General features: G+C 40.2%; 1 protein-coding gene across 1 annotated transcript in view; it reads left to right on the forward strand.

Moving 5' to 3' along the window:
• Positions 1-18,153, forward strand: part of FREM1 (FRAS1 related extracellular matrix 1) — a 70,423-nt gene extending 52,270 nt beyond the window's left edge. Inside the window, exons 29-39 of the mRNA XM_010562092.1 lie at positions 822-951; positions 2,384-2,456; positions 5,406-5,555; positions 6,082-6,127; positions 6,845-6,983; positions 7,643-7,690; positions 7,963-8,145; positions 8,422-8,547; positions 9,263-9,378; positions 16,270-16,355; positions 17,739-18,153. Of these exons, the coding sequence (XP_010560394.1) occupies positions 822-951; positions 2,384-2,456; positions 5,406-5,555; positions 6,082-6,127; positions 6,845-6,983; positions 7,643-7,690; positions 7,963-8,145; positions 8,422-8,547; positions 9,263-9,378; positions 16,270-16,355; positions 17,739-17,938 (1,297 nt within the window). The 3' untranslated portion in view covers positions 17,939-18,153. The remainder of the gene's footprint in view (positions 1-821; positions 952-2,383; positions 2,457-5,405; positions 5,556-6,081; positions 6,128-6,844; positions 6,984-7,642; positions 7,691-7,962; positions 8,146-8,421; positions 8,548-9,262; positions 9,379-16,269; positions 16,356-17,738) is intronic.
• Positions 18,154-20,069: the final 1,916 nt, after the last annotated feature.

Raw genomic sequence — 20,069 nt, forward strand, 5'->3', positions numbered from 1 at the left:
GAGGACAGGAGGAAACTTCCACTGGTGTTAGAGCTAGTCAACCTTGAAAGGTCTAGAAGTTTTGGAAAAGTTCAAATTGTTTTGTAAGTAGCACAGCTCATTTTCCTTCTTTCTGCTCTCTTTCATTCCTCTGACTCTCACTAATTTTTATCACATCTTTTAAAAAGGTGAGATCTTTATTGGCTACTCTGCGCAGCATGCAATCATCTGAGGTTCAGTCACATCCCCTATAAACAGTGCTAAAATTCAGTGTATGAGACACCTGGACTCAGCCATTTCTATGGCTGAAGAGTGAAGCACAGAGTATTGAAGTAAGGGGCTTGGGGAGACCACTCGCACAGAGGTAGTGAAATCCTAGAACGTGCCCTGTACACTAGAGGACAGTTAGAGGATAGGTGAAGGAAGGTGGGAAGAAGGATGGTATTGCAGAGAAAAGACCAGGGAGTGAGAGTAAAATAAAACTACAGGGTTAAAGGGAACCAGGATGAAACAGTGATAGCTTGTCTTGGCCTATTTAGCATTATGGACAATCTCTGCTCTTCTCAAAGTTGCTGCAGAACCCCTCTGGTTCTGAAACAAGGTTCAGGCTTGGTTTGGGGTAGACCAGGGCTCGACTGGAGTATTTATTAACTGCCTCTCCCTCTTTCTAATCAGCCAAATCACACAAATGTGTTGACTGGGAAACAAAGGCTCTGTATGTGTATTGGCTAAATCAGCAGTCCAGAGAGAAATGGCTCCTCACTGCAGCTCGGAGCAGCAGGGGATGGGGACAGCAGGGGAGGTGGCTTTGCTTCACACAGGCTTTCCTTCCTCTCCCACAGGCTGGAGCTACGGTGGTCTCGGATTGAAATGCAGCAGACTGAATATGAAGTGTGTGAAAGCGTGGGAGTAGTGTCTCTGAAAATCACCAGGGCAGGACACTCTGCAGAGTCTGCCTTTATCGCTCTGAAGGTAAAGCTAAAAGCCAAGCTCCTAACTGGAAACTTAGTAATAAATAAATAGTGGACCCTGTTAATTTCCTCCTCAGATTTAAAAGGTATTTCAGTAATCAGCAAAGAGGCCATACAATTCAAACCAAACTTACCAGGACATTGTCCTTCAACCATTGTCCTGTGCCTAGCACAGATGGTTGAAAAATTTCTGAAAAAACTTTCTGAGCTTTAAGTAAAAATGCTGATTAACCAAATGTTTTGAGCAGTATTTCAGTTTTGATGACCTTCTGTGACAGAGCAGGCTGTTTCCTCTGTGACTGTGTTCAGAAGCTGGGTTTCCAGGATTTGCCACTTTAAAACCCAGGCTTTGGGCAACCCGGGGTCATGGGACTTCTCATTTCCCTGCTTAGGCTGGAAGAACCCAGGAGCTATGGGACCTTTAACTCCACAGTCATGGCAGCCTCCCCCATTTCTCCCCCCACTGCCATCAGCCTAGGAAAAAGCCCAAGGAACCCCCTATATTTTCAGTAACGGTCTCTGTCTTATGTCAAAAAAATTAGACTGAAAGCTGCAGGTTATAATTTTGTAAAGCAGGATTTGTGCAACTTGCCTTCACAAATTTTATCTTAGCTCATAAAACAGAAATTCCAGGATTTTACCAGCTCCCCTTGCTAGAAAAATACTAAAAGTTTCCCTCACAGTTTCTCAGGATTATTCACAGTTTCCGATTCCTAATTGGAAACATAGTTTTGATTTTTCTTCCGCAGAAGTCAGTGGGAATTTTGCTACTGACTTGATTGGGGGCCATCCTGCCCTATCCTTCACAGACTCCAGTGACTCTGCTCTCGTTGTCACTCAGCTAAAAAGACCATTGAAATTGATCCCAGCATCAAGAATGCAGTATGGAAGCTGGTGTCCTCTGCTGAGCTCCTACAAAAATTCGCTGGAGTCCCCATACCTATGTATGTAGGTGTTCATGCCTATCCCAACGAGTTTTTGGAGTTGACAGGCAGCTCTGCATGCAAATGCTTCCTCCAAGACCTCACAAATGGCTAAATAGGCAAACGTGGCCAGGCTGCTGCTGCTCTTCCAGGATGCCAGGATGTGCCTGTCCATGACCCGGGTATGGCTGGGTTGCCTGGCATGGTGAACAGCAGCGTTATCTGATGCTGCCAAGTAGCAGTTTGACAGAGGATGAGGCAAATTTTTAAGATGAGCAAATTTTTTTGATTATGAGTTTTAAACCATGAGCAAGGACAGAATGACAGTTGCACATCACAAGGTTTATTCTCTAGGCCCTTATCTTTTTTTTCAGCCTAAGCACATGTATGGGTAGGCGTGTCTTTTTGAGACCCCATGGAGAGGCACACAATAGGTTCAGCACACAGCAGGATGCAGTGGTTTGGTGAAAAAGGTCACAGCATGGCATTTACTGTTTGATTTCTTCTCAGGTCAATGAAATTTCTGCTGTGCTGGGAAAGGACTTTACAGTGACTCCCTCCAAGCTTGTTCAGTTTGATCCAGGTAGGAACCATTGCACTGAATAATTATAAAATTGATTCACTGATTTTGAAAGTGTGCACTCTCATTTTGGAGAGTGAAACCTATTATGTATCTGTAGCTAGAGCAGCTGAATAGAATTAAAGACACTTGGGCTCATTTTCTGGAAGTGCAGTGGACTTCCTTTGTGAATCAGTATCCTTATTACTTAGGGTGAGATGATGTACAGTCCCTTTACATCAGTTGTTAAAATATCAGAAGTGCTGAAATGATGTCTTCTAATCTCCCTACAGCTAGGCTGGGGAGGACTCACCCTGAGCTGAGCTGTGAGATGCTTTAAAGATTTAAGACATAATAGGTAAAGCCCAGGATGCTCATCAAATTTAGACAAAACTGAGTATAACTTAATTTATGCAAGGTAACCAAGACCAGAAAGGTGCAAGAGAACCTGAAAATTGTCAGACCTCATCTCTGCTTGCACTGTAATCATAATGGCAGTCTGACCTTGACTGAGGCTGTAAATAGCAAGAAATGATAGTAACTGTATTATCAAAAGGAGCTTGATTTTTTTGGCTGGGGGACAATCAATAGTAAAAATGAATATGAATGTGAAAATACTGAAAAAAGCTTCCTCTGTTCTGCACAATTTATTATTCTTATGCTTTGGTTATCTCCTTGAGTCTAGGGAAAAAACAGTCCAGGTGCAAGTTTCACAATTTACCATACAGAAATTTAGCTTCACCTAAAAAACTTGGTTTTGCCCATATAAATAGATTACCTGGGAATGAAAACCATTTGCTATCATAATCACTTCCTTTGCATATGCAAGTCTGAGGTTTTTTGGAACACATCCTGTTGGCATAGTCCAGGACATATATGAGTTTAGAAAATGGGGTTCACACAGGCCTCCCATGATGTTGTCTACAATGCCAGCAGAGGTTATACCAAGACTGCCAGCAGTAAGATTTCAATAGCAGAAAATCACAGTGACTACAGAGGAGACAAAGTATATCAACTGTGAAAAGCTGAAATAAATGGCACGTATTTGATGGTAAAAATTAGTCTAAGTGCTCACCTGCATTTGAAAAAAAGATATGGGGAATACAATAAGTCAGTTCCAGCCAAAGCCTGGGGATTTTTACTTTAGGACTTAAGATTTTTATTTTGAAAAAAAGGCATTGCATGCTACAGAGATTATGTAGCATTGCATCCCATGGACAAATTCGTATATACCACAGCTTTGCTTGCCTATCACATAGGAAAGCTTGTAGTCACAAATCTGATTGTTTTGGAAATTTGCCACTATGGCCCATCTTGAGAAAGGCAAATTTTATATAAAGGTGTAGAATGAGCAACTGCTTGTTAGTTTTCAGAGGTGGATAAGGGAGGACACCCAGCAGACAGCAGAAAAACAAAACTGGGTGGAAAGGTGGAAATCTGCCCTGATTTCCGGTGTTTCTGGAACACACATGAAACCTCTGAAACAAGAGCCACTCTCTGAGACCCTTTATCTAGCATTAGATTTTTTTTTTTTTAGTTTTAAATTAGAATATGGAAAAATGATCTGAGAGATCAGTCTAAAAAGTCCTTCATACTGTGCTGACCCAGGATTTCAGCTCTTTCCTCTAATGTACTATACAGTCAAGCTTACCAGCCTGTGGACTGAAATGGCTCAAGAGTGTTGCAAAGAGATTTTTAGTGCAAGGCCCTTTACTAGAATTTTCCTTTTCTGCTGGTCCATGCAGATTCTCCAACCATGGGACAGTTTGCAGCTACCGTTATTGTCCTTCTGAATATGGTGGTAAGCTGCATGAAAATTAACTATGAATGTGGACAGGAGAGATGCACACTGTTCCCCTTTTCTGGCCAGCTTCTCAGTTAAGCCAGCTGAGCTCCCTCACACAATCTTTTTTGGGTGGCTGTCTTCAAAAGTCCTTTGCTTAGGCTTAACCTTAGGGAAGGACCCTCCAAACTATTACATTCAAGGCATCAGTTTCTTAATTCTAAATTCAAGATGTTTGATATTCACTAATTAGAAGTATTTATTAATTATTTAGTAAGGCTGACAGGTTTGTTTTAAAAACACACCTCAACTATGCTAATTGACTGGACTGATTGGGATATTAGACTGCAATTAATAAATTGTCATGGAAAGGAGCAGAAAAAGACCCTGCCCAAGTTTATGGGTCTGTTTGTACTGACAGCTTCTCTTAGCTAGATGATTCATACTGGAAAGGAGCAAGGAAATAGAGGTTATGCAGTGTCATAAGGATGTAGAGATTTTTTTTTGACAATGTTGCACATGTATCTTTGATACTCATTTTGGATGTTAGCACTGACTTTGTGATGCAGAAGCAGTTCCCAAGATGTTTTGCTGACAGCAACATGTACGTTAAGATCTGTTTCTGTCCTGCTGCCTCTGACTTTTTCTGAACAAATTTTGTAGCCTTTCGGGTAATAACCAGCCTAGTTTATTGTCTTGGAATGATCTTTTCTCATTCCCATAATGCAATCCTGAAGTTACCCAGTAAACGCAAGCAACCAAGTAAAAATTTTGTAACCAAGTATAAAATCTGGTTGTACTTCAATCTAACATAGTCTTTGATCCATTTACAGGTATCTAAATAACTGTTCCACCTCTAAAATTAAGTTTTCAAGGTAAAAAGCATATGATATATTTTCTCTTGAAAACCGCAATGGAAGTCCTAAACCTATGTATTGTGTCATTTTGCACATCTACAGCAGCTTGTTGTTACAGAGCGTGCACTTGAACTGAATTGTAATTGCCCAGGAACAAATTTGAACTTAATGTTATTTGGAAGAACAGCAGGAGTCCAGTCAGTTGGTAGGAGCACAATAGCATACACCAGCTACTCCATTCTAGCTGCAGACATGTTAATTAATATATTTCTTTGACATCCCGATTGATTGAAATAGCAGTTAAAGAGTAATTAAAATGTTTATTTCTCTTAGGAATGTCAACCAAGATGTGGAATATAGCAATTACCTATGACGGATTAGAGGAAGATGATGAAGTCTTTGAAGTAGTTCTGAACTCCCCTGTGAATGCTGTTCTTGGCACGCGGACAAAAGCTGTAGTGAAAATTTTGGACTCAAAAGGAGGTATTCTCTTTTGATCTTCATCATTAAGAAAGTGGGACAATCTTGGCTGAGTAGCTGCTTATTTTCAAGCACAAGTTCTTCCTAACACTCACCTTCAGATCAAAATGCTTAATTTCTTTTTAGAGAAAACAGGTTTGACAGTTGCAGAGCCTTTATTCTCTCACACAATCATATGCATCCTCTTAGGAAACACAGCATGGAGAAAGCAATGAGTACAAAATGAGAAGGGTGCAAGGAAAGAAACCACTTTTCATAACAACACGAGTTCAGTTCTCATCTATGGAAGTGGAAAAAAAATGGTTTTTAAGTCCATTAGAATTTTTTTTCCCAGTTATTGTTCAACAGTTGTTGCACACCTCTGAAAAAGATTTATTTTCATCTCAAAAAAAACCCCTAAAAACTAAACCCAGCTCTTAGCAATGTGTTTTCTAATGCTTAACAAATGCAGTCCACAACATCACAGCACACAGCAGTGATCATTACAGAGTTTAGACTTTTATGTCTGCATTATTATTGTGTTTTTCAGTGATCAAATGTGGTGTGCCTAAAATCACACCAATAAAGAAGCAATTGTAAAAAAATAGAAATAATTAGCAAAGCAGTTGCATCCTCTGAAAGCTGAAGAGTGTTTTTTCTTCTGGTGCTTAGTGAAACAATCTTTTAAATACTTGTGTTGCAATGTATTAGGTTTCATTTTACAAAAATTCCTTTTAAAATTTCAAAGCTGTTTTCTCTTTAACATTCATAATGTAAATCAGAAGTTAATTGACACAATTAGTTTGTAGGAACAATAGTGTCCTGGATTTCTGAAGAGAAAGTTGTCTGGCCATAATGGAAGTATCACCAATATTGGTTAAAGATACCTGTCTATCCATGACTAAAAAAACAACACTCCAAATCCCAAACTATGCATGAAAACAGGTATTTTCAGAAGATGCCTGGTTGAAATTCTGATCTGTGGGTAGACAGATGCATTACATATTAAAACATACATACACAGGTAGTAGTTGCTATCATAGTCATAGCAAACCTCGCAAATGAGGATGACTGAGCAAACAGCAAATCAACCACATCAAGTGAAAAAATCATCCAACTTTTAATGACAAGCTGTTTATGTGCCCATGTCAACGTGACCAGTTATCTGCTCATGCAGTTAGAACTGACCATCTGCCATTTTTTATGCTTTCAGGTCAGTGCAGTTATTCCCATTCTTTTGGCCAAAGCAAGCGTGACTTCTGGGGGAGAGGCACACTGTTTCCAGTTTCCTCGGGCTCCTCATCACCTTCCAGGCCTGGCAATGCTCCTTTGGAAGGGATCCCACCGCCTCCTTCCGAAGGGATGAGAGAGCATGGAGGGGACCCACAGCAGGAGCACAGCTTGGCGAATCAGTCAAGGACCAGGCTGAGACTGACTGGAAATGGCAGAATAGTAAGACACTTCTGTAGTGCAGTGATGGACTGATTTATGAATTTATTGGGATGTGATAGCTTCACTTAGTTGTCATATTTTTGTAGCGATCCTACTCAGGTAGGAGTATTGACCATACAATAACCATAAACTACCTAAGCTTGCTTTGAGTCAGACCTGAGAGCTATTTAAAAATACTGCAAGGAAAAAAAATAAATCCTGATTTTGAAGATCCACGTACGCAAGAGAAAAAGAACAACAAAGTTGGGGAAGGAAACATGCATCAAGCACCTTCAGCAACTCTGCAGCTTCTAATCTTGTCTAAATTATGGGTCAGCTAGAAGAAAGAAGTCACTGGAGCCAGGCAAATTTATAGAAGCTGTGAATCTGGTTCTGAATTTTAAACCTGAAAATACTGTTAGCTTAAACAGGGAACAGTTACTTAAAACTTGCCCATTGATTTTCCTGCTTAAGCTGTATTGGTTTAGCTAGGTGGTTTAGTAACATTCTGCTATAGTGATCTTAAAAGTTAATGGAATATGTTTATAAACACACTTGTAATGTGTGATTTTTAATGGCTGTTTTCAGAGGTGATCAGTTTCCATTCTGAAAAAGAAAGAATTTTTTGTTTCTTTAATGCATGAATATGCCCATTTCATTCTGCTATTCTACCTTTGCAGGTTCATCCTTCATCTGTATTTAGAAATGGAACTGATGTGGTTTTCAGAGTAAGAGTATTATGAGTATTGCTCAGACATCTCTATGATTTCTTTCTCATTCTGTTCTTTCCAGGCTTTAACAGTCTTAATAATTCATTATGACCAATACGTTATTTTTCTATGTATTTTTCTTTTTCTTTGTCACTTTCCCTTGATTTGCAACAATTTGTATTATAATTTTTTTTTTTTTTTTTTTTTAGTTTATTTAAGAGTTGCTTGTATGTGCTAACCCTGTTTTCCCTCTCCTGTTCTCCTTGTGTGTGTGATACTGTAAAATGAAGTATCACGGGATGGTATCACTAAAAATAGAGGATGACACCTCATCAGCTAAAGCAAACAAGAAGGCTCGAGTGTCAGTAATTAATCAGGCACAACCACAGATAAATGCTGTCTCCTCTAGGAAGACAGAAATCCCACAAGCTGATAAGGCAGAACTGGCATCTGAACGAAGCTCAAGACATCAGGTATGAAACCTTTTGTTTCATAGGCATTTTCACCATCTGTTTTCAGTCACACTGTTTCCAAAATGATTTAACGCCTCTGAGATCTGCAGCCTAACCCTTCCTACTCCAAAACTGAGTTTAGTTTAACCAATACACAGCTAAATTAACAATTCAGCCTTTGAAGACTTTTCACTGCATAACTTTTTAATAGAAGAGCTATTTAATCTGTTTCATGTAGCTTGTTTGTTTTGTGTAATTATTTTCCTTAAAATGTTCAAATGACATTTCTCTTTCCAGGACTTTTACTCTTTTCCAAAGGCCTGTACACCAGATTTAAAGGGGCTCTTGCATTATGAAGAAAGCATTCAAAAGTTATTTCAGTGTGATGGAATAACATGGAAATCCTGGAATTCCCAGAGCAAGGTAAAATTGTCACGATGAGTATGCACCTAAATCAGAGCATGGAGTCTACGATGAGTGAGACTCTCAAGCAAAGGACCTTCCTGTAACAGCTATTGACTTGTACAGGAAATAAAAGAGTTGTCCAGAGTCAGGTTTGCTGTCACCAGAAAAAAAGATTTCCAGAGACATGATAAGGGCTTGACTGCTGGGGTTGCCTTTCCTCTCTGTCACCCACAGGTGCTCCTGGACAAACCACGTGAGCACTGATATGTCTTGGTGCTTGTGGGCATGTGGGCATGAGACAGTCAGTGAATGAAGTCTGTGAGAGAATGAGTGGGAATTAGTAAAATTAGCTCATTTAGGTATTCTGTAAACATACATCCCCTCCACCATGTAAAATGTCATGCTGAATTTTGTTGCACTGCATTCCCTACACAGACTGCAGGAGACAGAAAACAGTGTCCAAACTAATGTGGTCTTTTAAGAGGATTTTTGGAACTGAAACCTCATGTCACCTTTAAAGCTACTCATAAATTTTAGGCTCCTCTGGTAGGCATTTATTTCTTTACATCTTTTAAACAATGCTGCAGCATTATTGATACGCACCAAGGTTGATGTTCAATTTAATTCTGGGGCAGCCATAAGCAGCACCTCCACCCTTCACTCTGATTATTAGCACACAGACCAAGATCACTGTGAGAAAGAGTCTATTTTGCCTTTTCCTCTTTTATTTTAGGAGGTCAGTGGGAAGAAATGTCCCTCCGGATGGAGTCATCACGAGGGTAGCTGCTACTTCCTGGTAGTGAATCACAAGGTCACCTGGAACACTGCTGCTCGGGCTTGCAGAGAACAGTAAGAGACTTCTCCAAGTGAAAGTGTTTGCTGTGCACTGCTGTTGCCCTGAGCTGAATGCGGCTCTCGAGGCCAAGTTCATTTGGATAAGCCCCACTTTCGTTGTGCTGCACAGCTCCCCCCAAAATAGAACAAGCCCTGGGATTCAGACCCAGTGGAGAATAGAAATATTATTAGTCTCATAACATTTCAGGTGGTGATGCTACCTTATTCACAACATGAAGTCCTGAAGCTGTCCATGTGCAGTGAGGATGCTTTCCTAATAGGAGAGTTAGTTTGGGAGAAGAGAAATAGAGCAAAGACTCAGTCTTTCATCCTCTCTGACCCACCACTTCCTTGGCTCCACCTTCACTTGATATAGCAGCAGTACAATGTTGCCAGCTCCTGTGTGCCTCACCATATTCTTTCGAAGATGCAGCGCTTCAGATTCTGTGACTGCTTGAAAACTTTAACAGAAAATTTCTGACTTTTAAGGATAAATAAAAGCTAATAAATAAAAACAATAATAGTTGTCTCAAAGTAGGAGACAAATAGAATATCTGCCAGTCTTGCTCTTTGGAGCCCTGCTTTGTGATTTTGGTTTTAGGAGGGATAGCTTAGCACTGGAAGAAAAGCTAGCCATGCTAACATGGAGCTTGCCCTGGGATCATGCATGTTCTGAACCTTGTGTTGAATGTGAGCAGTAGGTTGAAGACCAAGCTGAGCAATAGAAGGGGCTTTAACAGACCTCTCCATTACTCCATGAAATGAAAATTGAAACAGGGAAGAGTTGGAGATGGGAGAAAGAGAATATATTCCATAAGTGGTTGAAGGACATGCAGGAAACATGAAATGTGGACAAGCATGCATAATAAACCTAGATTCATTCCATTCAGTTGTGTGAGGTTATGTTGTCTTGGTAATATGCAAAAGGAAAGTCTTGGTTCTAATACCTCCCAGCTGATGGAAGTTATTTTTTACTAGAATGTAAATGCTACCTGCTCTTGTGAGCTTACCACAAATTTCACATTGTTAATTGGCTTACTTAAAATTTCAGCTCCTGAAATGGTTTTCTATCACCTGCTTTTATTCTGTTACTTATCCAAACAAATATGTAAGTTGTGAGTATTCTAATATTTTTTTCTGAAAGCTTCAGCATTCAATTGATCCCTTGGGAACATATGTCACTCTGCTGGGAGGTGTTCCCCATTTCCTAAAAGAGTGTGCTCCTGGTGACCCATATTATTTGTGGGTGGTAACTTCTTGCTGAAGGTTATAGTGTGAAATGTAGATGTTAAACTGAATAACAGTAAATTAATTACAGAGTTAAACACCTACACAAAAAGTCAAGGCATATCACTGAATCAGCAAGCAAATGAATCATGGGGCAGTGATGATTCAGTTAATGTCAGACTACCACAGAATGAAGTAGCTTTATCCTGGTAAATGGAGTGCTACTGGTCTCCATCTGGAACTGATTTACAAAAGTACAACCCCAAGCACACACTTAAAAGTGGTACAAGAAGATAGCTTAGTACATTTTATTTTGTGCTTTTGCCCAGGTGCCCCCCCAACAATCACCACCACCACCAGTTGTGGTATTTCTGTTATTAATACTCCTACTGTTGACATTTATATAGCTGACATTTCCAATAAGCAAATAAAATCAGCATGGACCTCAATCCTCAGTTTTTTAATAGATCAAACAAACATGAGACATTAAGTGAAAAGATTAGAATTGACTTTCAGTAAATCAGCCAATTTCACTGAAAAATAAAAATCATTTTCATTACTACAAAAATGGGATTATCTTAAACTTCTATCCAATTTTCTTCCTAGACTTTTTCTGTTATACAGAACAGGAAAAAAGCACAAGCATTGTTAAAGTTGTTTCAGTAACAGCCTCCAACTAACCAACCTCCTAACCTCTTAGAGAAAACACTGTTATTCTGAGATGATGGACTTGAGACCAAGCTATACAAAAAAGATGTGGACAGGCTGGAGAGGGTCCAGAGAAGGGCCACAAAGACGGTCAAAGGACTGGGAAGCCAGCCATATGAGGAAAGACTGGGACAACTGGGGTTCTTCAGCCTTGAGAAAAGAAGGCTTAGGGGAAACCCTATCACCATATTCCAGTATTTAAAGGATGACTACAAAGAAGATGGAGACTTCCTTTTTTACAAGGAGTCACATGGAAAAGATGAGGGGTAATGGGTACAAGTTACTCCTGGGGAGATTCTGACTGGGCACAAGAGGAAAATTTTTCACAATGTGAATAATCAGCCATTGGAATAATCTCCCCAGGGAAGTGTTGGATTCCCCAACATTTGACACTTTTAGGATTCTGCTGGACAGGGTGCTGGGCCATCTTGTCTAGACTGTGCTTTTGCTAAGAAAGGTTGAACCAGATGATCTTTGAGGTCCCTTCCACCCTGGTATTCTATGATTTTATGATTCTCTTCCATCAAAGCAATGATGTCAATTTATTGCGGAAGCAATTATTGTCTGGACATAACTATATGCATGTGGCCTTATGCAAACCTGTTTGGGCTTCTAACGAGCTTTGAACTACATTGCATCCATTTGTTGGCATACCAACCATTTTTTCAGTTTCCATGTATAGGGGTAGAAGCAGACACAAAAATGTACTTGTCTTGACGTAAGTTGCTGTATGCCACGGTGATAATGTGGGTGCAAAAAATATCAGCTAATTGCTGTGAAAGTCTTGCACCACATCTAACCCTTCTCCAACACATTGGAGAGAAAGGTAGTTTAAGAACTCCATTCTCTAGCTTTGTTTTGTATGCATGAAGAGGCCCTTGGCAACATGAAGAGAAGCATCTGGGGGATATTACGGCTGAGTGATCCCACAGCAGCCTGATTTAGCAGCAATTTTGGTGATTTATGTTACAGTTCTTGTTTATCCCTTAAGAACATGTTCTCCTCAAGGGTCAGTGCAGCAGGGCTCACTCACATGTGAGATGGTTTCATGGCTGTTGTTGAAGGGACTCTTCACTGTATAGACAAAACCCACAGTTGCATCTTCTGCTTTGTTAGTCATATTATACCTTCATCTTCTTGAAGTTGAACATTTTGTTAGAGCTTAAATATGGTCTGATTTCAGATCTTTTACTGCCAGCTTTGTAAGGCAGCGGCTGTTTTGTTTGGTGTTTGTATATTAGCAGCATGTGGCCTCAGTCCTTGGGAATCACAGCCAGAACCACATCTAAAGTAATAGGTTAGACCCTTCATGATGGCTCAGTGTTGCCTACTGCAAAGCAGGATGGACCCTGCTGCCCTCCTCTCCTAATGCTGTGCTTGTTCTGTAAAAGAATGATTTAACTTATATTATTTCTAGTGACTCCAGCATAGGGATTTAGCTACAGTCATTTCAAAGGCTCAGTGTATCTTGTCTGACTTTCAGCTGCCACTCTGGAAATGCAGGGCTCCTGCAAGCTCTGCATCATGTCTGCCAGCTTCATCTGAATGTTTTGAATACCACAAGGCGTTGTAAGCAACACTAGACACCTATTTCAAGGCACCAGGATTACTCTCTAGGTGATCAAACAAAAGCCTGGGATAAGCAGAGCGTGTCAGTCAATCCCCTGACTTCACTATCCATATAGGACATGGATTTACTACAGCAGTTCAAATTAAATGTCCTCCTGTGCTGCGGAGACCTTCATAGCTAGTCAAGTGTGCTTTTGCTGAAGTTAAATTTATCAGAATGGTACAAAGCTCCTTTAAATGTATTGGATAATTTAATGTAAAATCAGCAAAGTCTTTGTGCTAAGTGTTTTGCATATAATACTTCAAAATATTGAATACTGGCTACTCAAAATATTTTCTTAATTTGGGCAGCTTCTCTAAGATGACGTATGCTTTTGACTTGATAGCAAAAATTTTAAAGCACAGAAGAATGATTTCAAATGGACTTATTTAGCAGAGAAATCAGTGCTGTGTGGTTTGTTTGGTTTTGTTTTTTTTTTTTCCTTTCAGTAAGGCATTATGACCCCTTCTCTAAAGTAATTTAAATTAGGAAGTGTTAGATTTACATAACTCCGTAAATAACATTATCTTGTCATTTCCTGCCTAGAGGCACAGTTAGTAATATTATCATAAGTGGTATGTTCCTTCAGGACTCATTTCCCTACAACACATCAAAACCCCTGACTAGTTGTAACAATTGGAATGGTTGTTCTCTCTTCAGTCACGTGTGTGTCTCAGGCTGTATTTAAAAAGCACTCCTATGGAGAAAAGATTAGATAACATTATAATTATTGCAGTGCTTTCCTTTCACAGTGCTGAAGTCTGTCCCTGGTACTTGTCTCAAACCGTTCTTGCTCAGACCACCCTTGTATGTCATAAACGATATAGCATTTACTGATACATATTGATGCTTTTCATTTTCACGTTTTCTAAAACAATTGAAACAACAGCAGTAAGCTATGCTTACTTGAAGTAAATGACTTAGTTCCAGGGCTTTGGTTGTCCTTAAGCAGAAGCCAGATAAAATACCCTATTTTCGTTCTTGATCAGCTAGTAGTGATATCACAGAGACTGCTGCCCAAATCTCTTCTTAGCCCCAAGTTTGGTCAGTGGCCAGCCACTGTCAGTGAGGGGGAATGGCATCCTGCTGGTGGATCAGTTACCCTGGAAGGACACCCTGAATTAACTGAGCCTGCTCACCTGGACTTTTTGTCTGAGGAAGAAGACAGAGTACAAAATTTTCCAAGAGCTTTTGTCAGTGTTAACAGCTTTGTTCCCGCTTCACTGGAGATTTCACGCCTGGTAGATGGGCCCAGAGGTGTGGAATCATGTCACCCTTGGGACATACAGGCACCAACACCATGCATGAAACTCTAACATGACGAGAGGCACAGTCAAAGCCTCTGTTGGGAGCTTCACTGGATGAAGTTTTGGGAGCCTCTGCCATAGGCGGGTGCACAATCCTGTCCCCTACCAGACAGTTGCCGACCACTTTGTGCTGGGAGAGTCTGCCATTTGTAAAGCCATGATCAAAGGTTCTGAGGCCAACCTGCCACACCTCCACCTGAGGAGAGTGTACACAGATGTCAACAAGATCCTTTACACTTTGTTGTCGGCCGGACCCTGAACTTGGGGGGCCCTTGATGGGACCTAAGTTACTGTGTGGTGCTTGGTCTAGGGCAGCCGTGATTACGCAGGCTGTGAGGGCTAACACTCAGCTGTCCTGCAGGCCTTGGCGGACCCACTGTGCAAAGCCGAGCAGAGGGTGAATCCCCTGCTGCTTTGGTTGACTGCAGGCGTAATGGAGGAGGCATTTGCAGCAGGAGCATCCCATCAGCACTACAATGAACTTGTTCCACACCATGCCCCTGCGTGCCCAGATTAAGGAATGGTCCAGATTTTGTGCGGTAGGGACTGTGCAGAATATCGTAGGCTACTACTTTGAATTCTTCCTGATGTAAAATTTGCCTGCCTCCCTATCTTGTGTGGCATTATATGGCATCCACAGGATCAGTACTGTTAGAAGAGATACAAGGCAGCAAACAGGAATGGAGCTCCAGGCATGGGTCTCTAACTGGGCAGCAGGCTTGGCAGTGGGCTCACACCCAAAGATCTGTTCATGGTCTCCATAGTGGATTCAAGTCGGCTGTGCCACTCTTGAGGTCTGGTTGTTGTCCCAGCTTTTAAAAGAAGACAGTCTTTAACTCCTCTGGAGCAGTACTGATCTCCTGTCTCTGTTATCTGGCAACAGTCATGAAATTAGCAAAATCCTCATAATGCCATTGACTTATTCTGCTGCTAGAAAAGTTTTTGGCTCTCCTAAAACACGTTTTGATGAGCAGTGTTGTTTGCTTAGGCCCTATCAAGCATCACCTGGGATCTTCTGGGAGGCTGAAAGGGTTGGCATCACTGTTAGGCTGACTGGCAGTCAGAAATACGGGACAAGAGAAATGACAGAGGCTCAGCATCGGAGGGAAGGCAACAGCAGGTGTGACAGGTAAAAAGGTGACAGGATATCAAGGCAGGCAAAAAGACAGATAAATAAGAAAGTGGAGCCACTGATGGCTGACAGTTCCTGGCAAATGTGAAGGATGCCATTTGACTCTTAATGCTTCAGGATTTAGCCTGATCTCTAAATGGCTTAAGAGCAGCCTGCTGGTGCTTGCATGCTTGGTACTAGTTGGAAGACTTCACTGTGGCAAGGCCCTCAGTGGCTAGGGTTTGCAAGTCCTCCTTTGGGGTTGGTATACTTTAAGTACAAACACAGAGCAGAGCTTATGCATTGGATTAATTCTGAAATAGTCTGGTTAATACACACCACAACTGCTCTCCAATCTGAACTAAACACATCGTGATTGCAGACAACCCAACATTACCTCTCAGAACCACACTACCACTTTAAGCCAGACCCCTAAATTACATGCTCTTGGATCTGTTTCGAAATGTGGCCAAGATTTTAACTGTGTTATTCAAAGCTTTAGCTTTGTCAGAACACAATTTTAAAAAGATATAGTCTGCTCTGCTACTAAGTGGGTGAGCTGTGTCTTTCAGTGGCTTAGATTTTAGTGCAGGCAGATTATTATTTTAAAGAAAAGAATGTAGCAATGATTTTGTCAATGGTTAAAACACAGTCTGTGAGTATGAGGTACACATTTCCTGTATACATTTATTTCAGTTGCCCAGCTGATTTAATTTTTCTGTTAGAAAAATCAGACTAAGACTTTGCTTCCACTCCAAGTAATCCAGCAATTTAAGACTTTATCTCCATGTAATTATTTCTTCATGCCAGGAAGTAGTGGTTTTCCTGTGAAAGGCTATTTATATGCTTTATACTAGAATCAGTGCCCCTTGTTGATAAGTCGATGGGAGCTGTCTGTCACTCTGTGGAATCCTAATTACTCTGTCCTCTCTCCTTGAGTCTAGATACCTGGGGAGTCTAGCAAGCGTGGCTAATGAACAACACATGCAGTGGCTGTGGGACTTCAGTGGGAGGAAGCCCTTTTGGATAGGCAAGTACATCAGCTCTCTGTCCTCTCTGAGGATTACAGTTCCTGTGCACCTTGGAAAGCAGAAACTGCTGCAGCAGTTCCAGCCCAGTTTTCAAACATTGCATTGTCCTCAACTTTCTACTGGTTTTATTTCAGAGCAAGGCCTAAAATGAAAGCCATAATTTACCTGGCTAATTTTATAAGTCTTTATCAAAAAGAAGAGTTTATCATGTTCCTATTGCTGGATAGCTTTTGCCTTCAACCCTTTTCCATTTTAATACAAGCTGGTAAAATAAGTTCTGGTGGAGCTCCTCCTCTTTTGTTTATCTCACCTTTCTTTTGACTGTTACTTTATTTATCTCCAATTTCTCTTTTTTTTTAGCTTTACTTTAAATAATTATTTATGTTACTTCTAATTTAACGGTGTCATCTTTTATCAGAAATCTCGTGAATTAATTAGACGATCAGCTAAAGATTTCATCATATCATTTTAGATTTAGCTATTTCTTATTATACAGCTTTCATTTAAGGAGAAATGGAAAGAACTCAGATGAGCCTTCTCTGTACCTCCTGATCCTTTTATGTGAATGACTACCTTAGCTCACGGACTAGTGCTATTGTTTTCTTTTAGCCCTTCTTGTTTCTGCTATACTGTCCACATTTTAGGTTCTTTTTTCCAATTATGAATTGCAATTTTCAGTGCTTAGTAATTTTCTGAGATGGATTTACTAGCTATACTAAATTAACTTTAAAAACTAGTCAGTTTGGGATCATGTTACATGGTATCATGATTGTTAACCTGAGAGAAACAAACTCCTCTGATAAGAATAAAGACTACAAGACCATTGTGTCAATTTTCTGATCTTGGTCTCTTCTAGCTAAGAAGACACATCACATCTGAAAGTATGCCACCCATGTTGGTCAGAGGCTAAGTGAAAAGACATGTTTTCGACTGTATTAATTAACACAACCTAATTTTACAACTGTTAATTTCAACAGTGTAAACAAGGTCTACAAAGATCTGCAGGATTTTATTTTCAGAAGGAATCTGAAGACGTCTGAGGCTGCCCAGACTTGAATACAACATTCTGCTTGGCATCTTAGGTATCAAAAAAGAAACCTGAGAGGTGATAGACGTGCAGTAGATGGAAAGAGAGAAAACATTTAAAATAGGCAATAATGTGGAAAAGTGTATTTTCCCTTATTCAGATGGCACTAATTGTGATTCAGATGGCCTTACGAAATATTAAATTGTGTTTTCCTTGTATTCTTCCAGATGGGTTTTTTCTCTCAGCACAATATTGTATGCATTTTTTAACAAAGGTATATAACAACATGCTTCTGTTGGCATCACACTCCAGAGATGATAAACATCACTGATTTGGTCTTACTGATTTCACACAGGCTTGAATGACCAAGTCAATCCTGGACATTGGGAGTGGAATGGAGGAGAACCTGTAACCTACATGAATTGGAGAAGAGGCTCCTACCACTTTCCAAAGAGAGGAAGAAATTGTGTATTGGTGCAGAAGCGAGGAAAATGGCAAGCAACTGACTGCAGGAAGGTCAAATGGAACAGCTATGTATGTTCAAGAAAGCTGTAAGGAATGGAGGATCCCTGTGAAAGCATGTGGACATTCATGTTGTTTCAGTTTTATTTATCTGCAGACATGTGAGGGTGTGCAGGTAGAAAACTGTCCTAATTACCAGCAAGGTTTACTTTATATGCTGCCAGAAGTGCAGATGCATTGGACTCTAACCAAGGAATACAGGTCAGTTGCAAAGATTAAGTCCAGGTCAAGGTTTTGAACTCTCCCCAAAGGCTTTGATCTGTCACTTACTTGTATGTATTTTTACACCAAAGAGCTAGGCCTGAAGGCTGTCATCACATTTCTGTCTAAAAATACTTTTTTTTTTTTTTTAACAAAAAGAAAGTAGCACATCAGTTGATTTGCTTCGCTCTTAAGGAAGGGTTGTGAATTGGCTGTTGCTTTAATTTGTTGCAATAAAACCTGCAGTTTTACCCTGCAGTCACAAAAAGAGGAAGGCTGTTTGGGGTGGAAATGAGGGCAGATTCTGCTGGCTAAAAACAGGTTCTCTTGGGTCATGAGGGGAGGGATGGGACATTATGTCAGGAGAGTGAGGCTTCTTTCATGGATGCCCTAGTACAATATCTTAGAAAAATACCAATGACAGGATTTGGTGACAGAGTACCAACAGGAGCAAAGCCTTGTATTTCTTTCTTTTTCTACCTCCCAAGGCCAGCTTCAGATCCTAATCACACAGAGCTGCCTATTGTTTCACATTCCTAACCAAAACTGTTCAATGTTTTTTTGGAGTTGCAGGATGGTACTGTAATTTTTAGTGTAATTAAATAATGGGACCTCTGTAAATCTGATGCTATATCAAAGGATGATTTACACAAAAAAATTAATACTAAAGCTTAATCCTAGAATATTATCTTGGGATATTCAGTGATACATGAACATCAATAGGATTTATATGTGTGTATAAACCAATGTAATCGTGAAATGTATTTTGTACTAAAGCAGCTATGGCTTTTGAAAAGTATTAATCTAAGTCCTTATTAGGGATTTGAGGTTTTTAAAAATAATAATTAGAAATCCAGATTTAGTTCTGAGAAGGGCTTAAAAATCAGCTTTTAATAGGGAAAAACAGCTGCCCATAACTTAGTTTTAACTTAGTTTAAATATATGCAGTTTCAGTGTTATCATTTCATAACATTATAGCAAATTTATATTTGACCTGTCAAAAAACTTCCTTCAGGACCTTCGTACTGCCTGCCTTAAAATTAAAAGAAGAAACAAGTCATAAGCTTCCTAAAAAAAAAATAAAAAAATTAAAGCTCCTCTCAAGCCCTCCCTCTGCCCATAATGAGTGCATGACAGTTGGTGTGGCACTGAGTAGGGTGAATTTGCCCTGTACCTTACAAACTCTCATCCATCCCATCTGCCTGCCTGCTGCCAGCAGTTGATCCTCCCCTTGCCCCCTATCAGCTTGTCTATTCAGGCAGCCTCTGGATGAATTGCATCTGTACACTATTTGCAGCAGAGGTGCAAAAACTCCTTCTAGGGTTCCTCACAGCAGTTTCACAGTCCTGCCAAGGACAGATGCAGCAGAATCACCTCTCCTCTCTGCACTGAGGGACACTGTTTCAGGGATTATTTAGCCCTCCTCTGTGCCTTTGGCATGCATGGGTTACTTATCCTTCCTCCTTGCCTGTGACATGTTAAATGAATATGCATGTGAGTAGCTGGACAGTCTGTATAAAGGAGAGAACCTTTCTGAAACAACTTTGCAGACAAGCACAAGTACATTACAAAATTAGAGGAAAAATACTGTGGACAGAACCTCCTCACCCTTATTGTTGGTATCAACAGACACAGACGAAAATATTTCCAGGATTTCTTTTTTTTGTCATGGTAATCCTTATGCCAAGCTTCTAGACACTTTTGCTAGACACTAACACTTTTGCTTAAGGAGTTTACTAGAGCAACATAGATAGGCTAATTGTTTCAAGAATTGCCCAAACCTAGTACCCCTGAGTACCTATCTAGACCTGTTTTTATTTCTGATAGTTCTCACTGCAAAAAAATTAGGATCTAAAAAAAGCAGTCTTGGGATCTCTTGTGTTCTGGAATTCCAGGGAAAATTGACTCAGAGAGCTTGGTTAGACATAAACATAAACTTTTATGTCTTTAGGGCCTTCTTTTT

The sequence above is a fragment of the Haliaeetus leucocephalus genome, unplaced genomic scaffold (genome assembly GCF_000737465.1).
Source record: "Haliaeetus leucocephalus isolate CR32 unplaced genomic scaffold, Haliaeetus_leucocephalus-4.0 Scaffold154, whole genome shotgun sequence".
Lineage (NCBI taxonomy): Eukaryota > Metazoa > Chordata > Aves > Accipitriformes > Accipitridae > Haliaeetus > Haliaeetus leucocephalus.